The 27910-nt window shown below is 34.4% G+C and overlaps 1 protein-coding gene across 6 annotated transcripts in view; it reads right to left on the bottom strand.

Moving 5' to 3' along the window:
- Window positions 1-3076: 3076 nt before the first annotated feature.
- The window catches only part of LOC126879853 (facilitated trehalose transporter Tret1-2 homolog), a 55866-nt gene continuing 31032 nt past the window's right edge, over window positions 3077-27910 (bottom strand). For 2 of the 6 annotated variants that reach the window (XM_050643161.1, XM_050643164.1), the window contains exons 2-4: window positions 25447-25517; window positions 12724-12790; window positions 3077-4483 (exon numbers count right to left, since the gene is read on the bottom strand). In XM_050643161.1, the coding sequence (XP_050499118.1) occupies window positions 3159-4483; window positions 12724-12772 (1374 nt within the window). In that variant the 5' untranslated portion in view covers window positions 12773-12790; window positions 25447-25517 and the 3' untranslated portion in view covers window positions 3077-3158. Of the gene's footprint in view, window positions 4484-12723; window positions 12791-14943; window positions 14986-25446; window positions 25518-27910 lie in introns of those variants that run through there. The other 4 variants (XM_050643165.1, XM_050643166.1, XM_050643163.1 and 1 more) reach the window with 3 other exon arrangements.

The following is a 27910-nucleotide window of genomic DNA, read 5'->3' as shown; positions in this document are numbered from 1 at the left end:
GCCTCTTTACGCAAATCTTTGTCAGTTCAGTCAGTTGCAATAACATCATCGACATCGCCACCATCAAATTCCGAGTCTGTGTCAGCTTCTGAATCTGTTTCATCCGCCTCTTTTGCCATTTCAATGGTTTCATCATATCTGTCAGCAATCGATAGCCGTTTGCGTCCTTATCACAAATTAACGATTCGTTTATGTCATCTTAAGTCAACGAAAACAAAACAGTTGATTCAGCCATAACTTCATTCGTAACCGCACTGCTACATTTCAGCAAATTTCGTTTGGCTTAACGAAGTGCTGCTCAAACAAAATGAATTGATGATCCAATTTTTGCTTATGTCGTCAATACAACTTACGTACGGACCCTGACGGTTAACAGAGGTGACGGTTAATGGAGAGACGGATAATCGAGGTTCCACTGTACTTAGAATGTACTATCGCACATATTTTTAGTATATGGGAAGAATATTCCAAGGAAGTGCTATATATCTTCTAGTTATATACTTAGAATATACTATCGCACATTTTTTAGTATGTATATGGGAAGAATATTCCAAGGAAGTGCTATATACCTTCTAGTTATATACTTAGAATGTACTATCGCACATATTTTTAGTATATGGGAAGAATATTCCAAGGAGTGCTCTATATACCTTCTCTTTATATACTTAGAATATCGCGCATATTTTTAGTATATGGGAAGAATATTCCAAGGATGTGCTATATATTTCTCAGAAGTATGTTTTCAACATCACCCAATCTCATTCTAGGTTCTACTAATATATTATATTCTAATTGCATATGAAAATGTAGTTATTATATTCTACAATATTACGTAAAAAGTAAGTATAAAATATAAAATATAGGTACCTATGTATAATAAATATTATATGGGTAAGTAGGTATATATAAAATATAAGTACCTAATATATTTACTTATTATGTGCACATCAAAATAAAAATGCTGCTTATACATATATTATATAATAGCCAAATATATATAATATGTTTGTAAATTACTAAAATTTATAGGTATCTATATACATACTTTTACTTACTAGGTATTTAGGAAATATTGAAGTACCAATATGAATTTATTATCTTCAAGCTGCCGGCAAACAAAATAAAAAAGTTATTTATGTATGTTCTTAAAAATGTTTTAATCCTTGTAGCTAGAAATACTTCGTCTTCGCTTCGTCCTAACAGCGTAGACACAAATGCCTAACGTAACTGTAGTGGAAACTATTTTCATATTTTGCCATTAATAACAGATCTTATTAGGGGGTAGGTAACAAATGTTACCTATCCCCTTCCGCTGTGCAGGTATAATATGCAATGCAAAATGCAAGGGTCAGAATGATAATGAACGGCCGTTTCCGGATTCCCGTTTCACGTTGTTTGGTTGTGGACCTTTACCTGAATGTAATGTAGTTAAAAATAAAATTATACCTAAAAATACTCATGGTATATTATATTCATTTCAGTTGAAAACGAAACGAGAATTTCTCATTTTACTTCAATAGAATTAAGTTTTAAACTTTTTTACCATACAATTAAAACGGTTTAAAAAAAATGAATTAGATAGTTCAGTAGTACCTACCAAAATACCTAAACTTTATTAATTATTCTTAACGAAGTTGATAACCTATAGGCTAACATTATTCTTTTTCCTATAGGTACATAAAGTATATTCTTTTAAAGATATTTTAAAAGTATATACAAGTATGTGTTAAGCATATACTGTTGCATATACTAAGAATATTCGATTAAAGTATATTCTAAGAATAAACTTTTACGAACATTCCGAGATACTACGTACACGGATGTGCTCAGTATATTCGGTGCAAGAATATTCTTTGAAGCATATGCAAAAAACATGAAATTTAGAATGTTTTTTATGGTACATGCTATGCTTGTACCATAGCAAAAAAATACTAAAAAGCATATACTTCGACGAATGTTGGTAGGATATGCTTAGAACATGATACGAACATCATTGTTATGTGATATATACTGCAGAGATCCGATCCATGATATTTCATCTAATATCCTCCTTCCCAATGGATTTATATCTGTATCGTTTGAATCCAGTTTCGTTAAAATTGGTGAAGACCATGTTAAAGTTGTATCGCCGTACATGATGTGTAAATGATATTCCACAGTATCAGTACCAACACCGATCCCTGACGAACTCCCGAAGTTGTGTCCCACCATTTTTTACTGGTTACTCTAATTTTTCTATTTGATCAGTGGTCACACATTTAGGTATATTTATGTCTTTTAATCTTTCGATTGTCATAGCTTAATTTTCTGTATTAGTCATTTTTAATATCTAGCATTGCTATAACTGCCCATTTTCTTTTGTCGTTTTTAACTTATTCTGCTATCCACTTTATTGCATCAACAGCTGATTTTCCTTTTTGGAATCCAAACTGTTGTTTCGATATTTGTTTGATTTTGAACTGAGATCATAAAAAGCATCAAGCAGAGAAAGCTAGAGTATTTCGGACATCTCATGAGAAGTCCCAAATATAGGTTGCTACAAAATATGCACAAAATATTGCTAAATACAAAGAAAAATAGCAGGCAAACGCAATCCAGGACGAACAAGAACCTCATGGTTGAAGAACTTGCGAAATTGGTATGGTGTTGATACAAGCATGCTATTTAGGGTGGCAGTGAATAAAATTAAGATAGCTATGATGGTAACTAACGTTCTTAAAGTACATGGTACATAAAGAAGAAGATATTTGTTTACCTTCACCCAACGCCGTTTGTAACCTGTGTTTTATGAGAATTGTATATTTATAAGTATGTTTTTCCTAGGGTATTCATTGATCTTCCTGGCTTTAATAATAGTACCAAGTTGGCGAATTTTAGTTCATCTGAAAATTTCTGTCTTCTTACTAAATTGTTGCAGATAGGCACTAACACTTCTGGTTTATGTTTGACTAATATAATATTTTTATTAACTCCGGTGGTATCCTATCATCTGAACCCGGTGCCTGTTTGGGTTTTAAAGTTTTCCCTGTCTTCTTTCTCTTTTCCTGCCAAATTGGGAAAATAATATAAAACACGGTCCAGGTACAACAACTTTATTAAAATTTGAATATAAAACATTAATAAAAAAGGTATAAGTACTGTTTATCTAGCAACTAATATCACCTATCCAAAAAAATTTGAATTTCTTGAAAACTTTTACCCTTAGTCTCAGGAACAAAGAAAATAACGAACACTAAGGCAGCAATACAAAAGCAGGCGAACAACCAAAAGGTACCACCTATCCCAAGCGCCAAATTGAGATCGTTAAAGAACTTAGTAACCAAAAAAGACATTAACCATCCCGTGAAACCGGTCACAGTGGCTAAATAAAATTTGACGTTAGATGGCAGTACCTCAGAGGTTATCGTGAATGGTAGTGGACCAAAACCTATGTTAAAGGTTACGACGTAGATTATAAGACATGCGATTGGTACCCACGACCAATTCTTTAACGAAACATCAGAGTGTTCGTGTAAGTAGAAGTATGCCCCTAAAATTATTTCTGATATTATACATCCCAACGCAGAAACTGTCAACAGAAACTTGCGACCTTTTCTGTCCACGATCAATGGTCCTGCGAAACTTGCCAAGAACAGAACCACACCGACAATCATAGCCGAAACTTCGTTTGACAAGCCAGTACCGGCGAAACCAAAAATTATTTCTGTATATGCCAGAATAGCACCCAGACCAGACAGTTGTTGAAAACTACTCAAACCAAGAGCCACCAAAAATCCTTTGATGACGTACTTCTTCTTTAGAGTATTAAAAATGTCGCCCTGTACATTTCTAGCCTTCTCTCGTTTAATTTCTTCAATTTCATTCGTGGCTGTGTACTTACTTTTCGTCTTTCTTAGCTTTTTAAGAATCTTTTCCGCCTTTTCATCTTCTTTGTTAACGTAGTAATATGGACTTTCAGGGGCTATTATCAAAAATATAACCAAGAACGATATGGGAAAAACAGCCAAAATGATATTAAACCATAAAACGGATACGTAAGGGCCTAATACGTACGGAATTAAGTCACCTAAACTAGCAAATGTGCTGTAGGACATTAGTAACATTCCCCTATAGGAATCTTCTGCAATTTCAGCAACGTACATCGGCAATATGATGTACACCGAAGACAAGGAAACTCCCCCCAAGAAGCGCCCCACATAATACCAACCGATGGTTTTTGCAAAAGCAAAAGAAAGAAACGATATAATGTGCGGTACGGCCAATAAGAGCAGTACAGGTTTTCTTCCTATTACATCAGCTAAAACGGCGAAGGGCAGAATTCCTACCATTGCGCCTATATACTGCAAAGATCCGATCCATGATATTTCATCTAATGTTATCTTCCTTCCCAATGGATTTATATCTGTATCGTTTGAATCCAGTTTCGTTAAAATTGGTGAAGACCATGTTAAAGTTGTATCGCCAGTTAGAGCCAGAAGGTTTCCTGCAAAAATAAAACTATTATAAAATAAAAGTTTTTAGTATATGAATCTTTTCTGCACAATCAAAAACTTATTGTCGTGTTTTTCACATAAGAAAAGATTTTGACACAACATGGAGACACAATTAATACAATATTAAAAACACTTCAAGAGTAGAATGTTCAAGGGCATATAATTGTCATTTATTAAAAACTTCCTAACACGAACTTTTTAGGTATAACTAATAGATTTACATCTTCCAGACGAGTATAGTATATATATATATAAAACCTCGATATAACGGACTAATTCGAGGACGGAATGTCCGTTAAAGACGAAAGTCCCTTCTAAAAATAGGTTTAAAATCAATCAAATTTTTTTTTGAAATTATGTAGGTAATGTATTTAGATACAGTGTACAAATCTATAAGTTAAAAAAGGAATAAAGTTTTGTTCGCTACTTTTTTACTTTTCTACTTCATCTAAAAACATTCTGTAATATACTCATTTGGTTGATAAAATTATTCACTGATTCATGGGTTGAATAAGAGATGTATTTTTTGACAAAACATACAATTAAGGCCATCTTCTGAATTTAGAATACTTTCAGGCGGATTAGCAGGAGCTTTGTCTAAAATCAATAAACATTTCACCTCTTTAGGCGGTATTACCAGTTTCTTCTCTTGAAATTTTCTCACTGCAGGTACAAAAACCAATTTTTGAAAATATCTCTGGTGAACCATGCCCTATTAGAGCTATAATATAAAACGGGCAGATGATGCCTTTTGATGATTATATCTTTGACAATAAGTACCAGGTTTACGAGATTTGCCAACAATAATTATAGAAGTCAATCCATGCAATCCATCTGCTTTGGCACAAATCAGTGCCGGGATCCTGTCCTTGTTGTTTTTCCTTCTAGAATTCGATTTTTCATATTTTTTTGCATTCAATTTTTTTTACATTCGATCTTATTTTTTTGTCCGTTACATCCGAAGTCCGTTAATTAGAGGTCCGCTCTATCGAGATTTTACTGTACTTCAAAAAGCACTTCAGAAGGATCTACTCGAAGTTGAACACTCTAATTGCAATAAATAGTATTGTAAGTCAAATAAAGCTACCTCTATCTAAAAACAAATAATGTAACCTCAGGATCACATATATTGCAAAGTGCGTTTTACACATAATTGAAAACTGGTCTAAAAACACGGGTTTTATATTCTCTGGTGAAAAGACACGTTATTTAATTTTAGAAAAGAAAACATTATAACCTATCGAGCAGGCTGGATGCAAAAAATATATTTTAGTACCATAGACCACTTGCACACTGTAATAACACTAATAGAGAAATGTACCGGGTATAACGTTTTAATTAATATGGCGTTTGTGCTTAAATCTGTACAAAACGCATGTATACAGTATGGTGCAAATGAAAGGAATAAATTCGTTATTTCGTAAACCGGCGACTTTACGGAAAAATCCCGAAACAGGTCGATTATTATTTTTAAATTACGATATTTTGGCATATATTTCACACGGGAGACATCATCCGTCTGGGCGTGATGACGTAATCAATGATTTTTTTAAATGAGAATAGGGGTCATGTGCTAGATCATTTGAAAGGTTATTCAATTCTCTATTCAGTAATATAAACATTAACATCATTATTTATACGGGGTGTCCAAAAACAATTTTTTTAAATTAAATTAATTGACAGAAAAATAAGAATGTATGTAATTTTTTTAATTCAAAATACATTTATTACTGTCAGGAAATAGGAAAACAATGTTTATTTGAAAAATAAACATGGCTTTTCGCTTAAATTAAATGTTCAAACTCCCAAAAAGCAGGTGCCTAGCGGGAGCTGGCTTAAACATTGAATTTAAGCGAAAATCGACGTTTATTTTTCAAATAAACATATTTTTTCTGTTTTATGATAAGAGTAAAAAGTACTTTGAATTAAATAAATTACATACAATTTTCTTTTTTTGTCAATTAACTTAATTTAAAAAATTGTTTTTGGACACCCTGTATAAATAATTATGTTAATGTTTACATTACTGAATAGAGAATTAAATAACCTTTCAAATGAGCTAGCACACGGCCTCTATTCTCATTTAAACATAATCATCGATTAATCGACCATAAAAATCGACCTGTTTCGGGATTTTTCCTTAATGTCATCGGTCGTCGAATTTATTCCTTTCATTTGCACCATACTGTATATTCAATATACACTAATGTAATTAAAAATATATACAGAGTGTCCCAAAAGTAGTGGAACGGTCGAATATCTCGAGAACTAAACATCGGATCGAAAAACTGAAAAACACATTTTCAATAATCTTTAAAAATCTATTTAATGACTCCAAACACGATCCCCCACTCCACCCCCTGGAGGTGAGGGGGGGGGCAACTTTAAAATCTTAAATAGAAACCCCCAGGACTTAAATTTCTTATGTTAAAGTAAGCAACTTTTATTCGAGACATTTTTTAGAATTGTGGATAGATGGCGCTATAATCGGAAAAAACGCTTTCGAGAAATACTTTCAAATAAAAAACCAAAAAATACGTGTTTAATATTTTTCAAAAACCTATCGACTAACACCAAACATGACCCTTTACCCCACCCCCTAGAGGTGTGGGGGGGGGGGGAACTTTAAAATCTTAAATATCAACCTCCATCTTTTATTGCAGATTTGGATTCGCCATGAAAAATTAAGCAATATTTATTCGAAACATTTTTTAGAATTGTTGATAGATGGCGCTATAATTGGAAATAGACGATTTATTAACGCCATCTATCAACAATTCTAAAAAGTGTTTCGAATAAATGTTGCTTAGTTTTTCATGACGAATCCAAATCTGCAATAAAAAATGGGAGTTGCTATTTAAGATTTTAAAGTTACTCCCACCCAACCCCACCTCCAGGGTGTGAAGTGGGGGGTCGTGTTTGGTATAACTCGATAGGTTTTTGAAAAATATTAAACACGTATTTTTTGGTATTTCATTTGGAAGTGTACTTCTCGAGATATAATACCGTTTCTATAATTTACCTATGGTGTCAGGATAAATGGTTTTTTTCCGATTTTAGCACCATCTATGTCATCATCATTCTCTTTGCCTTATCCCTATGCGGGGTCGGCTTCCCTAATTGCATTTCTCCACACAACTCTGTCTTGGGTCATATCAATGTTAATCCCCTTTACCAGCATGTCCTGCCTTATCGCCTCCCCCCAGGTCTTCTTTGGTCTTCCTCTCCTACTCCTTCCAGGAATCTGCACTTCAGCTATTCTTCGTATTGGGTGATTAACGTCTCGACGTTGAACATGACCGAACCATCTTAACCTATGCTCTCTCATTTTGGCATCAATTGGTGCCACACCTAGACTTCCCCTAATATACTCATTTCTAATTTTATCCTTCTTTGTCACTCCACTCATCCATCTAAGCATTCTCATTTCCGCCACATGCATTCGTTGTTCCTCTTTCTTTTTCACTGCCCAACATTCAGTTCCGTACATCATAGCCGGTCTTATGGCTGTTTTATAGAATTTTCCCTTCAGCTTCATTGGAATTTTTCTGTCACACAACACACCACTCGCTTCTTTCCACTTCATCCATCCAGCCCTAATTCTACTGCATACATCTCCATCTATTTCTCCATTACTCTGTAATACCGATCCTAGGTACTTAAAACTATTGCTTTTCACAATCATTTCACCATCCAAAGATACCATTTTATTTGTACTAGCTCCATCTTTAAATGAACATTCCAAACACTCTGTTTTTGTCCTACTAAGTTTTAAACCTTTTTCCTCCAGAGCTTGTCTCCACTGTTCCAGTTTTTGTTCTAAGTCTCTTTCACTATTTCCTACTAACACGACATCATCAGCATACATTAAGCACCATGGAATGTTACCCTGTAGTTTCGCTGTTATCTGGTCCAAAACTAATGAGAATAAATACGGACTAAGCACAGAGCCTTGGTGCAATCCTACTTTCACATGAAATTTATCAGTCTCTCCCACACCTGTCCTAACACTAGTCGTTACTCCCTCATACATATCCCTCACAATCTTTACATATTCACCAGGGACTCCTTTCTTATTGAGTGCCCACCACAGAATCTCTCGAGGAACTCTATCATATGCTTTCTCAAGATCAATGAATACCATATGAGCGTTTGTTTCTTTACTCCTGTATTTTTCCATCAACTGCCTTATAATGAAAATAGCATCTGTTGTTGATCTACCCTGCATAAAGCCAAATTGATTCTCGGATATTTCGGTCTCTTCACGTATCCGTCTGTCAATTACTCTTTCCCATATTTTCATGGTGTGGCTAAGCAGTTTTATAGCCCTGTAGTTTGTACATTGTTGTATATCTCCCTTGTTTTTGTAAACAGGTACCAGTATACTGCTTCTCCATTCGTCTGGCATTTGTCCGACTTCCATAATTCTATTAAATAGACCTGCTAGCCACCTTGTTCCTGTCTCTCCCAATGCTCTCCATACTTCCCCAGGAATATCATCTGGTCCTACCGCTTTTCCTTTCTTTATTTTTTGAAGCGCTTGAGCCACTTCCTCGTTGGTTATTTTGGTGACCATTGCTGCTACTGTCTCCGTTGACTCTACAGGCTGTCTGTCAAATTCTTCATTTAATAAGCTGTCAAAGTACTTTCTCCATCTCTTTTTGACTTCCCTTTGGTGAACTAGTATTTTATTATTTTCATCACGGATACATCTAATCTGATTAAAATCTTTTGCTTTCCTTGCTCTCTGTTTGGCTATTTTATATATCTTCGTTTCGCCTTCCCTGGTATCAAGTTGATCATATAGGTTTGAATACGCTTCTGCTTTGGCTTTTGTTACTGCTACTTTCGCTTCCTTTTTCGCCACCATATAGTTTTGAAGATCTGTGTCGGATCTGGTTTCTTGCCACTTTTTATATAATTTTCTCTTCTCTTTTATTTTTCCTTGTACTTCGTTTGACCACCACCAAGTCTCTTTATCCTCAAACTTTTTTCCTGACGTTTTCCCAAGTATTTCAATAGCAGTCTCTCTAATACTACTGGCCATTTTTCTCCAAATTGTATTAGGGCTTCCTTTCATGTTCCAACATATTTTTTCTACTATTCTTCTCCTGAATAGACCTTCTTTCTCATCTTTCAGCAGCCACCATTTGATTTTTTGTGGTCCTCTCCGATATTTTTGTTTAGTTTCGCTTTTTACTTCGATGTCCAGAACAAGCAGCTTATGTTGTTGGCTTACTGTCTCACTCACTATTACCTTGCAGTCCTTGCATTCACGTATGTCTTCTTTCCGTATCATGAAGTAGTCTATTTGGGATTGATGTTGTCCACTTTTGTAGGTAATAAGTTGAGTTTCTCTCTTTTTAAAGAATGTGTTAACAATCGCCATATCCAATGCTGTTGCTAATTCAAGCATGTCATCTCCAGCTTCATTTCTAGTTCCAAAGCCTAATCCCCCATGTATTGTTTCATATCCTGTCTTGGTTTGGCCCACATGTGCATTGAAATCACCTCCTATTATAACTTTCTCCTCTGCTGGAATATCACTCAGTACGTCTCCTAATTGATCATAGAAAGCTCTTCTTTCATTCTCACCCAGACCTGTTTGGGGAGCATACACACAAACAACATTCAATACCTCTTTATCAATTACAAATTTCACTGACATCATTCTATCACTCAGTGACATCTATGTACAGTTCAAAAAAATGTCTCGAATAAAAGTTGCTTACTTTTATGTAAGAAATCCAAATCTGAAATAAAAGCTGGGGGTTTCAATTTAAGATTTCAAAGTTACCCCCCATCCCACCTCTAGGGCGTGAAGTGGGGGGGGGGGGGGGGTCGTGTTTGGTTTCATTCGATAGATTTTTGAAAATTATTGAAAGGAATTTTTCAGTTTTTCGATACGATGTTCATTTCGAGAAATACATATTCGACCGTTCAGCTACTTTTGGGACACCCTATAATGACAATTCCACCATGCAAATAAAGCTGGACGAAAGCACAAAAACGAATCTCTTAAAACTACAACGGGGAGTGAGACAAGGAGACACCACTTCTCCCAAACTATTCACCCGTACGCTAGAAGACATTTTTAAGAAATTAGAATGGAACAACAAGGGTATAAACATCGACGGATCATACTTAAACCATTTGAGATTTGCGGATACAGTTTTAGTAACAGACAATATCCAAGAACTAAATGAAATGTTACAAGGAGCAGACAAATATAACAATACAAAACCATAGAAAATGTTGAACATTATGTTTATCTCGGCCTCTCATCAAACTGGGAAAACTAAATCAAGATGCTGAAATTAAAAGAAGAACTCAACTGGCATGGGCCGCTTTTGGTAAACTAGCATATATCTTGAAAAACATTTCCTGTAAACTAAGGCATTCTGCACACGGAGCGTATCGTAATAGACGCGTATTAGATGCGACGTACGAAAGGCATACGCTTTCGTGCTGCTCACTTGTGTCTTTATGGAATACTGTACATGAAGCGTAAGCGGCGCGGAATCGTCAACGCAGACAAGCTTCAATCCGCCAGGCGTACAACGATGTCAGTAGCTTGCAGTACGCTTGAGTGTTAGAACACCTTTTTTGGCGGAACTTTATGAGAATGGCGGATTAAATATTAAAATTTGTCCAACTGATTGAAAATTATGAGTGTTCATATAATAATACCCAAACAAGAGTACCCAGAAAAATGTGTGGAATTTAGAATCATCTTCCGACAACTCTTTGGCGGCAATAAATAACTTTCTGTTGTAGTTTTTGTAGATATAAGGATGCACCCAAAATTTCCTCTTTCTTTTTTTTTTGCGGTGGCGAAGATAATTTAACAAATGTAAGTCCTCTTCATCACTTAACATATTTGCAACTACTGTAAGAGCATGGAAAACCTTAAAACAAGACGATCACATGCCGCTTGCAAATCGAATCGTTTGCGGATTTTAAGGCGCAAGGGAATCGTCGCTGCATGACGAAACTTATACGCGTCTATGACGATACGCTTCGTGTGCAGAATGCCTTAAGGAGAAAGGTGTGTAACACATACATACTACCAGTTTGTGCCTACGGTTTAGAGACCATAGTCCTTGAATGTAGAATGTAGAAAATGTGGCGGCCAGTAGAGCCTGATACACTGCGACCTTTGCAGATCTATTGTGTTTCCCCCTTCTTTTAAAGCACTTCATCTAGCTTGGTACTCGTAATGAGACTCAACAGCCTTGATAGTGGCCTTTTCATGTAGCCTGGTGCTTCCGGTTTTTCCTCCACGAGTTCTAGAAACCGCACTCGTGCGAGACCTTCGCAATGACACAGAACGTGTAGAGCGGTTTCCTCTTCTTCCAGACAGAACCGATAGGTATCCTCTTCTGTCAGACCTATGAGACTCAAGTGTCTATTTAGTCTCACAGTGTCCAGTCACCAGATCCACTATCATTCTGTCAGTGCTGCGACTGCGCGAAAGTAAGTCTGCTGTAAATTTAGCCGAATGTCCTTTGATGAACTTTTTGGCCTGTCTCTGCCCTGGGGAGTTGTTTCACCATTCAAGAGACTTCTGTTGCACCCATTTGTGTATAGCTGCTCTTTTTATCGTATTTGCGATTCCAAAGAAGGGTTCCGGACCATCCAGTGGCGTAGTTGCGCCTTCTCGGGCCAATTCATCGGCCTTCTCGTTGCCACGATGACCCTTATGTCCCGGCACCCAGGCAAGTATCAACCTGTTTCGACTTCTCACCTGAGAGAGGACATTCAAACAGTTCCATACCAGCCATGAATCGACCTGTACCGAACTGAGAACCTTTAGAGCCGCTTAACTATCCGAATAGATAACGATGGAGTCGTTATCTAGATTTCGGCTGATTAGTTCCATAGCGCACTTTTGTATTGCAGCTACTTCGGCTTGAAATACGGTCGCGTATGTTCCTAGACATACCCGGACTTCGGTCCTTGGTTTTATGCCATATATTCCAGCTCATGTAGCTATATAGGTTTTGGAGCGGACCAGTTTCCAAGTCCTTTTTTTTGGTATTGTGATTTGAAAATTTTTGTTAAAGCTATACCTCGTAACCATTCGGTCTACAGGCATTCCTAGAACGGGGTCTGCCTTTATGTCCTGGCATAGCCTAGATAGGCTGGCATAGAGAGAAGTGAAAATTTGCTATGCGAAGTTCGATTGAATTTAGATATACACGTGTACAATTATGATAAATTTACTTACCACAAAATGCAACTAAGTAAGCGTAATTAATTTTTTCCTTTATCCCCATTGTATTGTATTCATTTGTCTAAAAAAATATACATAAATTTAATCTAACACTTATCAGTCTAGACTTCAATTAATCATTAATTACTCTTTTGATTTTAATGAATATCATAAAAATATTATGTGACTTTTAGATTATAACAGATAACGAAAAAAGGTAAAACAATACAGAAATCAAACAGTTATATGTACCAAAGAGATATTTGAATCACGCAAAAAATGTATGACTTTGCTGTAAAAAGCTAAACATGTGTGGTAAATTAAAATTTGAATCACACAAATTATGTAAATACAGTGAAATTCAAATAATGTTTGGAGAATACCCAAAATATAGAGGGTGTCTCTAAATAAGTGTGACAAACTTCAAGGGGTAATTCTACATAAATAAATCTTGAGCTTTTTAATCTAATACATCCCCAGACAATGGCAATATAGCCTCTGGCTAATATATCCCCTGACAATGGAAAAATACAGGAATAAAGAGACCAATGCTCATATTGGTATTCATTGACCTTGAGAAAGCATATGATAGAGTTCCTCGAGAAATTCTGTGGTGGGCTCTCAATAAGAAAGGAGTCCCTGGCGAATATGTAAAGATTGTGAGAGATATGTATGAGAGAGTAACGACTAGTGTTAGGACAGGTGTGGGAGAGACTGATAAATTTCAGGTGAAAGGAGGATTGCACCAAGGCTCGGTGCTTAGTCCTTATTTATTCTCATTAGTTTTGGACCAGATAACAGCGAAACTACAGGGTAGCATTCCATGGTGCCTAATGTATGCTGATGATGTAGTGTTAATAGGAAATAGTGAAAGAGACTTAGAACAAAAACTGGAACACTGGAGACAAGCTCTAGAGGAAGAAGGTTTAAAACTGAGTAGGACAAAAACAGAGTATTTGGCATGTTCATTTAAAGATGGAGTTACTACAAATAAAATGGTATCTTTGGATGATGAAATGATTGTGAAAAGCAATAGTTTTAAGATCGGTATTACAGAGTAATGGAGAAATAGATGGAGATGCATGCAGTAGAATTAGGGTTGGATGGATGAAGTGGAAAGAAGCGAGTGGTGTGTTGTGCGACAGAAAAATTCCAATGAAGCTGAAGGGAAAATTCTATAAAACAGCCATAAGACCGGCTATGATGTACGGAACTGAATGTTGGGTAGTGAAAAAGAAAGAGGAACAAAGAATGCATGTGGCGGAAATGAGAATGCTTAGATGGATGAGTGGAGTGACAAAGAAGGATAAAATTAGAAATGAGTATATTAGGGGAAGTCTAGGTGTGGCACCAATTGCGGCCAAAATGAGAGAGCATAGGTTAAGATGGTTTGGTCATGTTCAACGTCGAGACGTTAATCACCCAATACGAAGAATAGCTGAAGTGCAGATTCCTGGAAGGAGTAGGAGAGGAAGACCAAAGAAGACCTGGGGGGGGGAGACGATAAGGCAGGACATGTTGGTAAAGGGGATTAACATTGATATGACCCAAGATAGAATTGAGTGGAGAAATGCAATTAGGGAAGCCGACCCCGCAAAGGGATAAGGCAAAGAGAATGATGATATCCCCAGACAATGGCTGCAATCGACCTTTGTAGCAATTCCCATAAAGTCAAGTACAACAACCTGCTCAAATCACATAGCAATATCTTTAACGAGTCAAACACTTAAAAACATTTTTGAAAATAATACACAACTGAATTGTTAAAACTCTTGAATGTGAAATTAGTGGCACACAATTTGGCATTAAAAATCGTATGGGCACAACAGGAAGATTTTGGTATTTTAATATTTCTTTTCCTAGTTTCTGAGAATACGTAGTATTTTACATTTTCAAAATTGTGAAATATTTAAGGAAATTTTTGTCCTTAATGATGAACAGACAACAAATTAAAATAGGACAATTATGTCCTGCCAAAGAAAAAATATTCTTCTTGTTTATTCTCGTGCTTCTCGTGGATACAGTTCTGCTACTAATCTCTTCCTCGATTTATCTAATCTCCTTTAAATAATCTTTATATATCTTTCTGTGTACTCCTTTATGTGTTCTGAGGTATGTCCACTCTCTCTTTCTTGATATATTGCAATTTACTAGGACTCTACAAAGGAATATCAAAGTCCAAACTATTACAAAATATTTTGCCAATAAAACTAGTAGAAAAATCGCCAATGTTACCTGAGAATATTATCGTCAACAAACATACACAAAATTCTAACAATATTTGTAGTAGGTTCGATAAATACCTTGTTTACAATTATAGTAATACAAGTAGATAAGACTTTGAAAAATATTCATCAAGACTCAAATTAAAAAAGATAATATATCAACAACTAAAATTTGTTATGTTATCTTTTAAAAATGCCATTTTTGTACTAAAGTTTAGACTCGACATTATATAAATGAGGTATTCAATATGAATCCGGAGGTAATTATAATGTTGACTGAAGGCTTGGATATAAAGTCGACGATTTCTGTATTTAGACAATCTCTACATATTATCAGTCAAGAGACAAAACACCTACAGAAGTTTCTAACAACGTGAATAATATAGAACGATCAGCTTGATGAACCACTTTAAGTCTTCTTGCGAGTGCTACATAACCGTGTCTACAAAAAAAAAACTAGACGATAGAATAAAAGGAAACCGATTGGGATTTAGAAAAGGCTTTGGCACTAGACAGGCATTATATTTATTAATGTTGATTTTATACGTTTCAGACATCCCTCAAAAATCAATAAAACTTTAACAATAGGCGCAAGCCACAAAAAAATATATTAACAAAACCCAAAAAACGGACAAGAGGGGCCCACATCCTCGAGCGCCGAGTCACCGAACTGAACGTAGCTCAGAGCGAGGACTCGGCGCCCGAGCAAGCATTCTTCTTCTTCTTCGTTTTTTTGGCTTGCATACAAGTGCATCTGCCAGCACATTTCATGTAGGTTATGAGAGTCTTGCTCGAAGCAATATACAACCTACGTTTTTATCCTTACAAATAATATATATATATATATATATATATATATATATATACAGGGTGGTTCATCTTATTCGCCTCGGTCTCTGTACGGAAAACCACTTGATATTTTAAAAAAATTTCTTCACAGAAATATACACGGCCTTTAATACTACAATCTAAAAATTATGTGAATTATACAGGGTGCTCCAAGAAAGAGTGATATATCAAAGTTATATTTTTTCTTATGGAATGCCCTATATCTGATGACATTATTGAATTAACCTTAAAAAATAAGCTATACTTTCATAAGGGTTCCCTATACCTAAATACAGGGTGTTTTGATTTATTTCGATTTTTATAAAAATGTAAGGTTTTAGAAAAAAATAAATATTTACGAATCTAAGAAGCAGTAACAAATTATTTCTTGGATCTTAATAACAGACTATTTAGCATACTTAAACAGATGCTTATTGCAACAAAATTTCTTACAGGGTGGTCAAAATATGAGATTGTTCTATTAACAAATTCAAGCTGTAATAACTTACTTATTTTAAATGGAACATCCTGTATCTTACTAGTCTATCGCGTATAAAATTTACTTAGCTTTCAATTTGTATTAGGGTTTCCTATACCTATTTTTTATAGGGTGGTCAAAATATTAGATTGTTCTATTAACAAATTCAAGCTGTAATAACTTACTTATTTTAAATGGAACACCCTGTATCTTACTAGTCTATTGCGTATAAAATTTACTTAGCTTTCAATTCTTATTAGGGTTTCCTATACCTATCTCCCTTCATTCTTTAAATATTTAAAGATTTCCTAATTTGTAAGCTTTAAAAATTAGAATTAAATATAATTAAATATACCTATGTCGTGGTTATGTACAACACATCATCAACACCGCCAATATACTTAAATATCTAAATAAAATAAATAAAAATTCACATTATTATCATTTAATCACACAGAGTGTTCTTATTTTAAATGACATACTCGATATTCTATTGTTTATAATGGAAGATATTTAAAATCTCTACAATTCCATGTAAATATTCTCAATACACATGTTATTCTGTAAATATAAATTCCATATTATTCTGTAAATACCCATTTTTACATATTTTTGTACAATAGGCTCGTTTTCGTCAAAGTAGCCATTGCATTTAATTGTTTGTAATTGCGATTCAAAGATTCAAACAAAAAGTGGTGTTCTTAAATTTACTTAATAACCGTTGGCTTAAGATATGGAAAATATTTATACGGAATGAAATATAATTTAAATATCTTCCAGAATACGACATCTAATATAGGGTATGCAGTTTAATATAAACATATTATTCAATGTCACCTGTAGGCCAAAATCAACTAAAATAATACAACACTCTGTGTGATTACATGATAACAATGAAAATTTTATTGACAGTATCTTGACTAAGTATATTGCCGGTGTTGGTGATGTGTTGTACATAAACACGACACAGGTACTTAATTCTAATTTTTAAAGCTTACAAATTAGGAAATCTTTAAATATTTAAAAAATGAAGGGAGATAGGTATAGGAAACCCTAATAAGAATTGAAAGCTAAGTAAATTTTCTACGCGATAGACTAATAAGATACAGTGTGTTCCATTTAAAATAAGTAAGTTATTACAGCTTGAATTTGTTAATAGAACAATCTAATATTTTGACTACCCTGTAAAAAGATAGGTACATGAAACCCTAATAAGAATTGAAAGCTAAGTAAATTTTCTACGCGATAGACTAGTATGATACAGGGTGTTCCATTTAAAATAAGTAAGTTATTACAGCTTGAATTTGTTAATAGAAAAATCTAATATTTTGACCACCTTGTAACCCACCTTACTAGGAAACCCTAATAAGAATTGAAAGCTAAGTATATTTTCTGCGCGATAGACTAGTAAGATATAGGGTGTTCTATTTAAAATAAGTGAGTTATTACAGCTTGAATTTGTTAATAGAACAATCTAATATTTTGACCACCCTGTAAAAAGATAGGTATAAGAAACCCTAATACAAATTGAAAGCTAGTTAAATTTTCTACGCGATAGACTAGTAAGATACAGGGTGTTCCATTTAAAATAAGTAAGTTATTACAGCTTGAATTTGTTAATAGAACAATCTCATATTTTGACCACCCTGTAAGAAGTTTAGTTGCAATAAGCATCTGTTTAAGTATGCTAAATAGTCTATTATTAAGATCCAAGAAAGAATTTGTTACTGCTTCTTAGATTCGTAGATATTTATTTTTTTCTAAAACCTTACATTTTTATAAAAATCGAAATAAATCAAAACACCCTGTATTTAGGTATAGGGAACCCTTATGAAAGTGTAGCTTATTTTTTAAGGTCAATTTAATAATGTCATCAGATATAGGGCATTCCATAAGAAAAAATATAACTTTGAGATACCACTCTTTTTTGGAACACCCTGTATAATTCACATTATTTTTAGGTTGTAGTATTAAAGGCCCTGTATATTTCTGTAAAGAAATTTTTTTAAAATATCAAGTGGTTTTCCGTACAGAGACCGAGGCGAATAAGATGAAGCACCCTGTATATATATATATATATATATATATATATATATATATATATATATATATATATATATATATATATATATGAGTTAGTTAGAAGCAACCTACCTTGCTCGTTTCGGTACGAAACCGATATGTGCCTCTACTTTGAGGCCACGAGATGTCACCTGGTATTTATTGAAAAATACCTACGGCGTCAAACAAGCAGGAAATAATCGCAACTTTCTACTTTTTAAAAAGTATGAAAATAATATGTAAAATATTATACGGGAAATAAATATTCTACCTTCGTCTGTGCTGCCATCTTGGGAACGTTTTCGCTGTCTACAGCTCATCAGCCAAGCTCTCAGAACAGACGAAGATGTAGAATATTTCCTCCGTATACCCGAGGTAGACAGCGAAAACGTTCCCAAGATGGCAGCACAGACGAAGGTAGAATATTTATTTCCCGTATAATATTTTACATATTATTTTCATACTTTTTAAAAAGTAGAAAGTTGCGATTATTTCCTGCTTGTACCTCGGGTATACGGAGGAAATATTCTACATCTTCGTCTGTTCTGAGAGCTTGGCTGATGAGCTGTAGACAGCGAAAACGTTCCCAAGATGGCAGCACAGACGAAGGTAGAATATTTATTTCCCGTATAATATTTTACATATTATTTTCATACTTTTTAAAAAGTAGAAAGTTGCGATTATTTCCTGCTTGTACCTCGGGTATACGGAGGAAATATTCTACATCTTCGTCTGTTCTGAGAGCTTGGCTGATGAGCTGTAGACAGCGAAAACGTTCCCAAGATGGCAGCACAGACGAAGGTAGAATATTTATTTCCCGTATAATATTTTACATATTATTTTCATACTTTTTAAAAAGTAGAAAGTTGCGATTATTTCCTGCTTGTTTGACGCCGTAGGTATTTTTCAATAAATACCAGGTGACATCTCGTGGCCTCAAAGTAGAGGCACAGATCGGTTTCGTACCGAAACGAGCAAGGTAGGTTGCTTCTAACTAACTCAGATTGCGCTAGTCCCATAAGGACTGCATGGCTGTCTTACGGCCTCGGGTATACGGAGGAAATATTCTACATCTTCGTCTGTTCTGAGAGCTTGGCTGATGAGCTGTAGACAGCGAAAACGTTCCCAAGATGGCAGCACAGACGAAGGTAGAATATTTATTTCCCGTATAATATTTTACATATATATATATATATATATATATATATATATATATATATATATATATATATATATATATATATATAACTTTTCTTCAAATATCCATTATTCCATTTAACTAAGAACAAACACATTAGCAACCATGCTCGAAAATAATTCTTTCTTAATAAAGATAAATTGCCATAATTTTACTACAATAACTATAACAGACAACACTAAGCTACTTCACTTTCACGAATTATAACTAAAAATTAACTTTTCTTTGGGGATTATTTAGATAACTTCAACTAAATTTTTCATTCTACATAAAACATCCTTCGGCGGCCATTGCCGCCGAAGGTCCCCCTATTACTCCCCGAGCAAGCAATTAGAGCGAAGATAAGTCACTAGAGATAACGGGAATAGAGCGCCTCACGCTGGCCTGCATTGATCGGGGTAGGATTTCATGTGGGAGTCCGTGTACGCAGGACTCTCATATTTGATAAGCACTTTGCCGATTGAGAGCCCCTATAGCGCATCAGAGTGCTATTGGGGGGAACTGGATGGTCTGGAGCATTGGAGCGGGGTGGAGTGATTCCTGCATACATAAGTTAATCCTCCTCTAGTGATGTTGATTATAGTTACTTTCGAGTGTTCGTTACAAATCGTTACTTTTGTATAAAGTAATCATTTAAGTACTCGTTACTTTGATTACTTTTGTTACTTTTGTATTTTAGTACCGGTAATCATATCGAGAATCGCATTTCTCAGTATTTCGTATAAGTATAAGATCCGATATAACGACCTTCACCGATCTATTTAATGGATAGAAATTAAATGATATGTAATTGTTCTGTCATTCCTGCTCCACAATATCAGTAATCTGTTTGCATCAATTAAGTGCCAAAAACAAACCCTCGAAACTCTAGATGGCGTACCTTAGCAGTAACCCTGGGCACCCAGGTGCTTCGGAGGTCGGTTCTGATTGCAAATTCGTGTTCAGTGACCCCAAATACCCCGAAATAAGAAAATCTGGCACTTAATATACTGATTTTAACATGTTTATGCATTTTTCGATGCGTTTTATACACTTTTAAAATGTACTAATGCGTTTCCACCTATTTTTTTATTGTAGACTTTTTTCCAGACGTCATCCTAATCCTAAATACAATGCAAAAAGTTGCAAGTCTCTATGTACCTACTATATTTTTTAAAATAGCCTGTGTTTTTAGTTCATGTAAAATTAAAGTTGATGATCATAGTCTAGAAATATTATCATTTCTACATATTTTCCGGTCAATCTCTAGGCCTGATAAGAATAGTGTGTATTTATTATTAAAATCTAATGTGTTGCTACTTCAGCTCTGCTACTCTGCTACTCTGCTTCAGCTACTTCTCAGCGCCCTGTAATCCTGTAAAACTCTTCATAGCCTTCGCCCTTCATAGATAAAATTTTAGTTAACTGTACTGATACACTTGTGGAATACCGGTCCGACTCCGATATCAACCGAGTAGATACAATACTCAAAATCAAAATATGTATCTACTCGCTCTGATACGATTGGTACGACGTAACGAAGTAATCAGAGTAATCAAAGTAATCAAAGTAACGATTTGCCTCTGTGTATAGTAATCGTTACTTTCGGTATTCGTAAGTAACGAGTACTTTGTAACGAATAGTTACTTTTTCAACATCACTATGCTCCTCGCCCCAATGAATTGTATCACCCGAATGTCATTCTCTCGGGGTGAGCAAGTCTCCCAGGCTGGGTTAAATCACTATTGCTTCCTTGCTTGCAGGCATTATTCACTATACAAATATAGAACGGTGCCGATCAACTGTGACGTAGTCAGCTGTCTAGTTGACTTTGAGAGAGCCTTCGCCAAAATACAATGCAGAAGACTTTCAAACATATTACGGAACACAGAAATAGATGATCAGAATGTGAGAATCATTACAAATTTATACCGGCATCAGAAAGCCACAATACGAGTAGACCAACAATACGATACAATACTCCTTGCGAACAGCAGAGAAGGGCTACAAATTTTGGTTGATCGCACTACGCAGTGTTTAAAAAAAGGTTGATTTAAAAGTGTTTAAAAAAAGGTTTATTTTTGTTTAAAAAAAAAACTTCCAACATTAAAAGTAAGTGAGTTACGCTCAAAATATTGTTGGTCCCTTTTATTTTTTGGTAAAAAATGGCGAAAATCACCCCTTAATTAGCTTCTCAAATAAAATTAATCGTTGCCGCTTTACAAGTTACTTTACTTATGTATTGTTTATATTATCTATAAGTTTCATTGTTCAAAGTGCTCAGTTTTGAAAAAAATTGGGTTTAAAATAAAACAGTTTTTTTTTAATTTTGAAAAAAATCGTAATTGTTTATGGAATTAACTTAAAAACAATTAGGCATACCAAAAATCTCAAAGAGTAATAAAATGTACGTTTTGCTTTTCTGAATATTTTTGATTTTTTGTTTTCTTTGTTAGACAAAAATTGGTTATGCTATGGCTGTTCAAAATTTGCCTTAACTCGTGATTAGTTACTCGTTCAAGCCATTTTAACTACAGCTTTTTCAAAACGAAGCACTTTGAACCGATGAAACTTACAGATCATATAAATAATACACAGACAAAGTAACTTGTGAAGTGGTAATGTTAACATTTATACAGTAGGAAAAATGAAAGAATACCCATGAACGAACATATAAAACACGCTGTATTTTTCTGTCACCGTGTCACACAAAAAATTGGTCAGCGCAAGTACATGTAATAATTATTATTACATGTACTTGCGCTGGGCAATTTTCTTTGTGAGACGGTGACAGTAAAATACAGCGTGTTTTATATGTTCGTTCATGGGTATTCTTTCATTTTTCCGACTGAATAAAAGGGACCAACAATATTTTGAGCGTAATTCACTTACTTTTAATATTACAAGTTTCTTTAAAAAACAAAAATAAACCTTTTTTTAAACACTTTAAAAAAGTTAAATTGAATTTTCCTCTAAAAGTGCTCCGTTTTTGGGTTATTTCACAATGAAATATTCGATTTGGAATTTGACGAAGAAAAACCTACTTTTCATTAGCTGCAACTCTGCTTCTACTGGGTCTACAGACCTCATATATACACTATTTTTTTCAATTTTTGGTAAGAATATTTTTTTCGCTAAAATACTTACTTTTTGAGTTATATCCGAAAAACCGTCCAAAAACATGTTTTATTTTGTTAAACATGAACATATTCACTCGCAAATAACTCGAAAAGTATTGACTTAGTGAAAAAAATTTATAGAAGAAAAGTTGTTTAGAATTAAGAGGAAACAGTAGCGATCAACAGGTAGCGAAAACGCGTTCCAAGATTGCGGCTGTAATTTTGAATATTTTTTCGAGATATTTGGCACACGTATTCGTAATATAATAAAGAATGGCGGTACAGAGCCCAATTTGAAAAATATATTAATATGTGGAAATTACTCTGATATTAAATACAATATTAAAAAAACGAGCCTGTACCGCCATTAAGAAGAACAAAAAAATACACTTTCTTCAAATAAACTTTTTTATCCGATGCCTAGATTTTGTGTCATTTTGGAACTACTAATGAAATAAAAATTTTTAGTAGTTCCAAAATGACACAAAATCTAGGCATCGGATAAAAAAGTTTATTTGAAGAAAGTGTATTTTTTTGTTCTTCGTAATGGCGGTACAGGCTCGTTTTTTAATATTGTATTTAATTACAGAGTAATTTCGACATATTAATATATTTTTCAAATTGGGCTCTGTACCGCCATTCTTTATTATATTACTAATACGTGTGCCACATATCTCGAAAAAATATTCAAAATTACAGCCGCAATCTTGGAACGCGTTTTTGCTACCTGTTGATCGCTCCTGTATCACCTTAAGTAGTCATTTTATCCGATTCCGGTCTTATTTTGAATGTATTTTTTTCATCTTCGAGAGGGGGTATTCCCCTTCATTTTTGTAAAATGTAGATGTAGAATTGTAAACTTTTTCGTATATAATAGATAATTTCAACTACAGTCGGAAAAATGAAAGAATACCCATGAACGAACATATAAAACACGCTGTATTTTCCTGTCACCGTGTCATACAAAACATTGGCCAGCGCAAGTACATGTAATAATTATTATTACATGTACTTCCGCTGGCCAATTTTCTATTGGGGTATTCTTTCATTTTTCCTACTGTAGCTATTCCCAAATTTTCATCCTTCCTTTATTTTTTTGGGGTCAGATTGTTCTTTGATCGGACTACTACTCTATCGCATTGAGACAAAGGATGATATTTACGTAAAAAGTAACGAAGAATAAAAAAACATGCTGAAATGATTATTACGACCATGGCGTAGATTGTAAGGGGGAAAAGGAGCGAAAAGGAAGTATATATCCTCTATATATACAGCACGCCTCTGGCAACAGCGGAAAACTATCTTTTAAGACTAGTTAAAGTACCCTAGCATGTATAAACTGTGTGTCAAGTTTGAACAAAAAATATTAAAAGGTGCTTTAACCATGGTCTAAAATCATTTTAGAACATTTGTAATAGAACACTCTGTATCCCGGTAAGGAAGAATATTTTATTTAATTGTTTTGGGTTAAATATTCGTATTTTGTGCTAAGGTGTCTCCAGTTACGATATGGACAATTGTTAATGAAACACTCTGTATAGAGTTGAAGCCTTGTTATCGAAGAATGTGGAAAATATCATGGGCACGACACATAACAAACACGGAAACATTAAGAAAGAAGAAAAAAGAAAATTAAATAGTCAACTCTATGAAGGAAAGACAAGTGAGATACTTTTGGGGGTTGATGTAAAATGTAAGGTGGAAGTGGAAAGTGGAAGGAAAAAAAGGACTAGGGAGACGACCCACGTCCTGGTTGAAAAATTTGAAGCATTGGAGTGGAAAAACAACAATAGAACTCTTCAGAAGCGCTGCAGACGAATATCAGAGGCTGTAATCATCGCCAGTGCCTTTAAAGAAAGGATGATGCACACGAAAAAGAGGATAAACAAAATGGATGAAAATCGACTATGGTTTGTTTTTAAACAGGAGGAGTAAACTAAAAAGACAGATTCACACCCAAGAAAGTCATTAGAAAAATTAACAAATACATCTTCTTTTTTGGTTTTTTGGTTTTTTATATAAAAGCAGACTAAGAATCTAAAAATTAAAGCAATAATGCAGAAAACACAAAAACGGCCGATATAACTTAATTAACCTATGAAATGCCAGTGGTGTCAAAATTTAATAAATGTCATTAGTGTCAAATTTCATAAGAGTGGAGTAAACTTTTCTGAGGTTGGACCAATTACAAACAAGCATTACGGCGCAGTAAATTTGAATTACTCCTCTTGGTTTAAAAACAGGCCATAGCTCTAAACATATACTAAATTAGGAACCGAAAGGAAAAGAATCCTATTGGGACCGTGCAAGTTCGGCAAAGCGACCTCTATTTCTACGCTCTGTACTTTTATTCGCATTTTTAATCATATTGGCCAATTATATTAGTCCTGGTTGCTGGATAATTGTCAAGACCATAGTCCAAAAAAATAATAAGAAGAAAAAATAAGATGCAGGTTATGTTTAGCAAACGTAAACAATTGTATGTAGTAAATAAAATCAGTTATTAAAATGCAATACTGCAAGCAAAATACAATTAATTAAATTTACCTTTATATAATAATTGCATATCATATCAATATTGTGGAGAAATATATAATTTTTCTGCGTCAATGACAGAAGGTATGAAATATACGTCAATTTGACAATTTCAATTGACAATATCAATTATTTAAGATAGTTGCAATATTTCTCCGCGACTCGCGCACGGTCGTTTCTCGTTTCCCTTTCCAAGTACTTGCACACCGCGAATTGTAGTTACATGAACACATCTATGTATTGTATCGGTTACACAGTAAGGATAGATGTTTCGGATATATCATTCTGAAATAAAAAATACACTAAAAAAATTACCTATTTGAGTACTTTCCGTGAAGCCACAAAATTATGAAATTATGCGTCACATTGGTGCCGTACAGAAGTATCTAGAAAAGAAAAAGAAAAATTAAAACTTATTGTTATAATTAAAGTACCTAATTAAGTAAAGGTACTTTACTTATCAATTTATTAATCAGGTAACAATGTAATATCTAATTAGGTACTCATCTAATAAGTAAAGGATCATTATTTTACTTTTAACATTTGATAGGTATACAGTGATGAGTGCGCTAATAACCGGCAAAATGACGTAAAAGACGGAAAACATGTCAAGTTGTGAGACAAAAAAAGATGAAACTAGTAGAGGTAGGTAGAGGTAGCGATAGAAACCTATAAATTCACATTACATTGATTGTTGCCCACCTTTAAACGTATATAGGCTCTCAAATCAATCAAAGTAACACAATAACTGCAGAAGTCCACAGACGTATCCAGCAAACAGATCATACTATGGATTAAAGAAACTTTTATCAAACATAGTCACAAAAAGAACGAAAATATTGATATACAGAACAGACGATCAAGCCCGTCCTCACTTACACCTTAGAAACGTAGACGACGACAAAAAGCGATGAAGAACGTGGTGTGAGTTTTTATGGAATCTCACCCCATCGTGGCAAAAAGGGTTTAATTATTACCTTTTGCCTAATTGGACATACGTAAATATTTTTGGACCATACACATGTCCCCAAAGTAGAGGAATGTCCTTCGATTATACAAAACAGTGAACTTTTAGGAGAACTGGTTCTAAGAATTAATTTGGTCTGGTTTTATAGTTACTAATTAACACGATATGAAGGGGTTGTGCACACGAGAAATAAAAGTGATAAGCGACAAAAACATTTATTAACAACTTGTCTTATTATTGTCTTAGTAGCAAAAAAGAGAGAAAAGAGTTTATTATACAAATTTCCGCGAGACAATTAATTATTGTGAGAGCGTAACGTATTTTCACGACTAGTAGAGAGGAGCAAACACTTCAACACCACGCCTTACGGAGGCTGGTTAGAGACTGCGGTTTTTCTTCTAAAACCTGCATAATATTTTATTACTTCGCTAAGGGTAAGAATGTCACTTAACATGAGCGTATCCATATCCACACGTGTTTATACCCTTGTGAACACCGGAGAAGCTAAATGGCCACCACATGTCCGCTTTATCTTTTCTGCTTAACACAACACTTAAAAACAAAATTCTTAAATCTCACTAGCAAATGGTACAGATTGTCCCAACAAATTTAAGAGCGATATTTTTATAAAAGCGAATTAATTTAAATAACTGTTGTTTTCACAACAGAACGTTTAAGCTGTTTTGAACGTAAAATACCCATACATGTTTATAAAGGCGTGCAAGAGAACGAATTATGACGTAGACGCTATAATTTTGAGCTTTACCGCCTTTATAGTGAACCTAGTATTGGTAGGTCCATCAAAATAAACAGTGGAGTAAGGAAAAGAGGCAGACCTAGAGCATGATTTAAGGACCAGGGAAAACGACTTACGAGTGTTAAGAATACGAAAATGGAAAACCAATGCGAATGATAGGAAGGAATGTAAGCTGATTCTAGAACAGGCTAAGACTCACCAGGGGTTGTAAAACCATTGATGATGATGATGATGATATGTTAAAACAGTTATTTACTCAATACGCCATAGGCGTAATATGATAAAAATAAGCAAAATATAAAAAGACACGTAATTTTTCTGAATTTTTTTGTATGACTAAACTTCCTTGACGCACTGTATAATTATTCGTCACTGTTACAGTTACAGCGTTCAAATGGGTGTTGGAAAAACTTATTTTTATTAATTGGCACATGTCCAATTTAACAATTTACGATTTATGTATCATCAATGGCTCTTTAATTGATTTGTTTACTTCCTATTGACGGGTCGTTGTCTGAAAATTTGTCAAAGGTTGCATTGTTTCTAATAAATAAAAATAAATCCCAACAAAGAGATACAAAGTTAGAAGTAGTACCTTTGATTTTTAATACTAATATTACAGATAGGGCCGTTAATGAGGTTATTTGGCTCCGAATTCCATTCTACTACATCGATTTACTTGATATTTTCACAATAAGTAGAGAATAGCTGAAGAAACAAAGTCTAACCTATGTCGATGTGAGCTTTTATCTTAGGGGTGGTTCCCACCCCTTCTCGGGGGTGTAAAATTGTTTGGTTAAAATATTCACGGAAGTGGCTAGAGAACCTAATTCTAAGCAAAAACTGTTCAATAATTTTTTTTAAAACTCAATAATTTTTGAGTTATTCGTGGTTGAAAATTGGCCGATTTCATTGAAACATAATACCTTTTCGGCCCGATTTTTGAGAATACCTTAAAACCTATGCATCTAACGAAAAAAACTGTACAAAATGTTTTTGTAGCTTATAAAAAAAAACAAAGAGATTCGTTCCTTCATATATCTTCTAGTTATATT

This window comes from Diabrotica virgifera, chromosome 2 (genome assembly GCF_917563875.1).
Source record: "Diabrotica virgifera virgifera chromosome 2, PGI_DIABVI_V3a".
NCBI classification, from domain to species: domain Eukaryota; kingdom Metazoa; phylum Arthropoda; class Insecta; order Coleoptera; family Chrysomelidae; genus Diabrotica; species Diabrotica virgifera.
The sequence above is the reverse complement of the archived record's forward strand: the minus strand, read 5'-3'. Positions and strand labels throughout refer to the sequence as shown.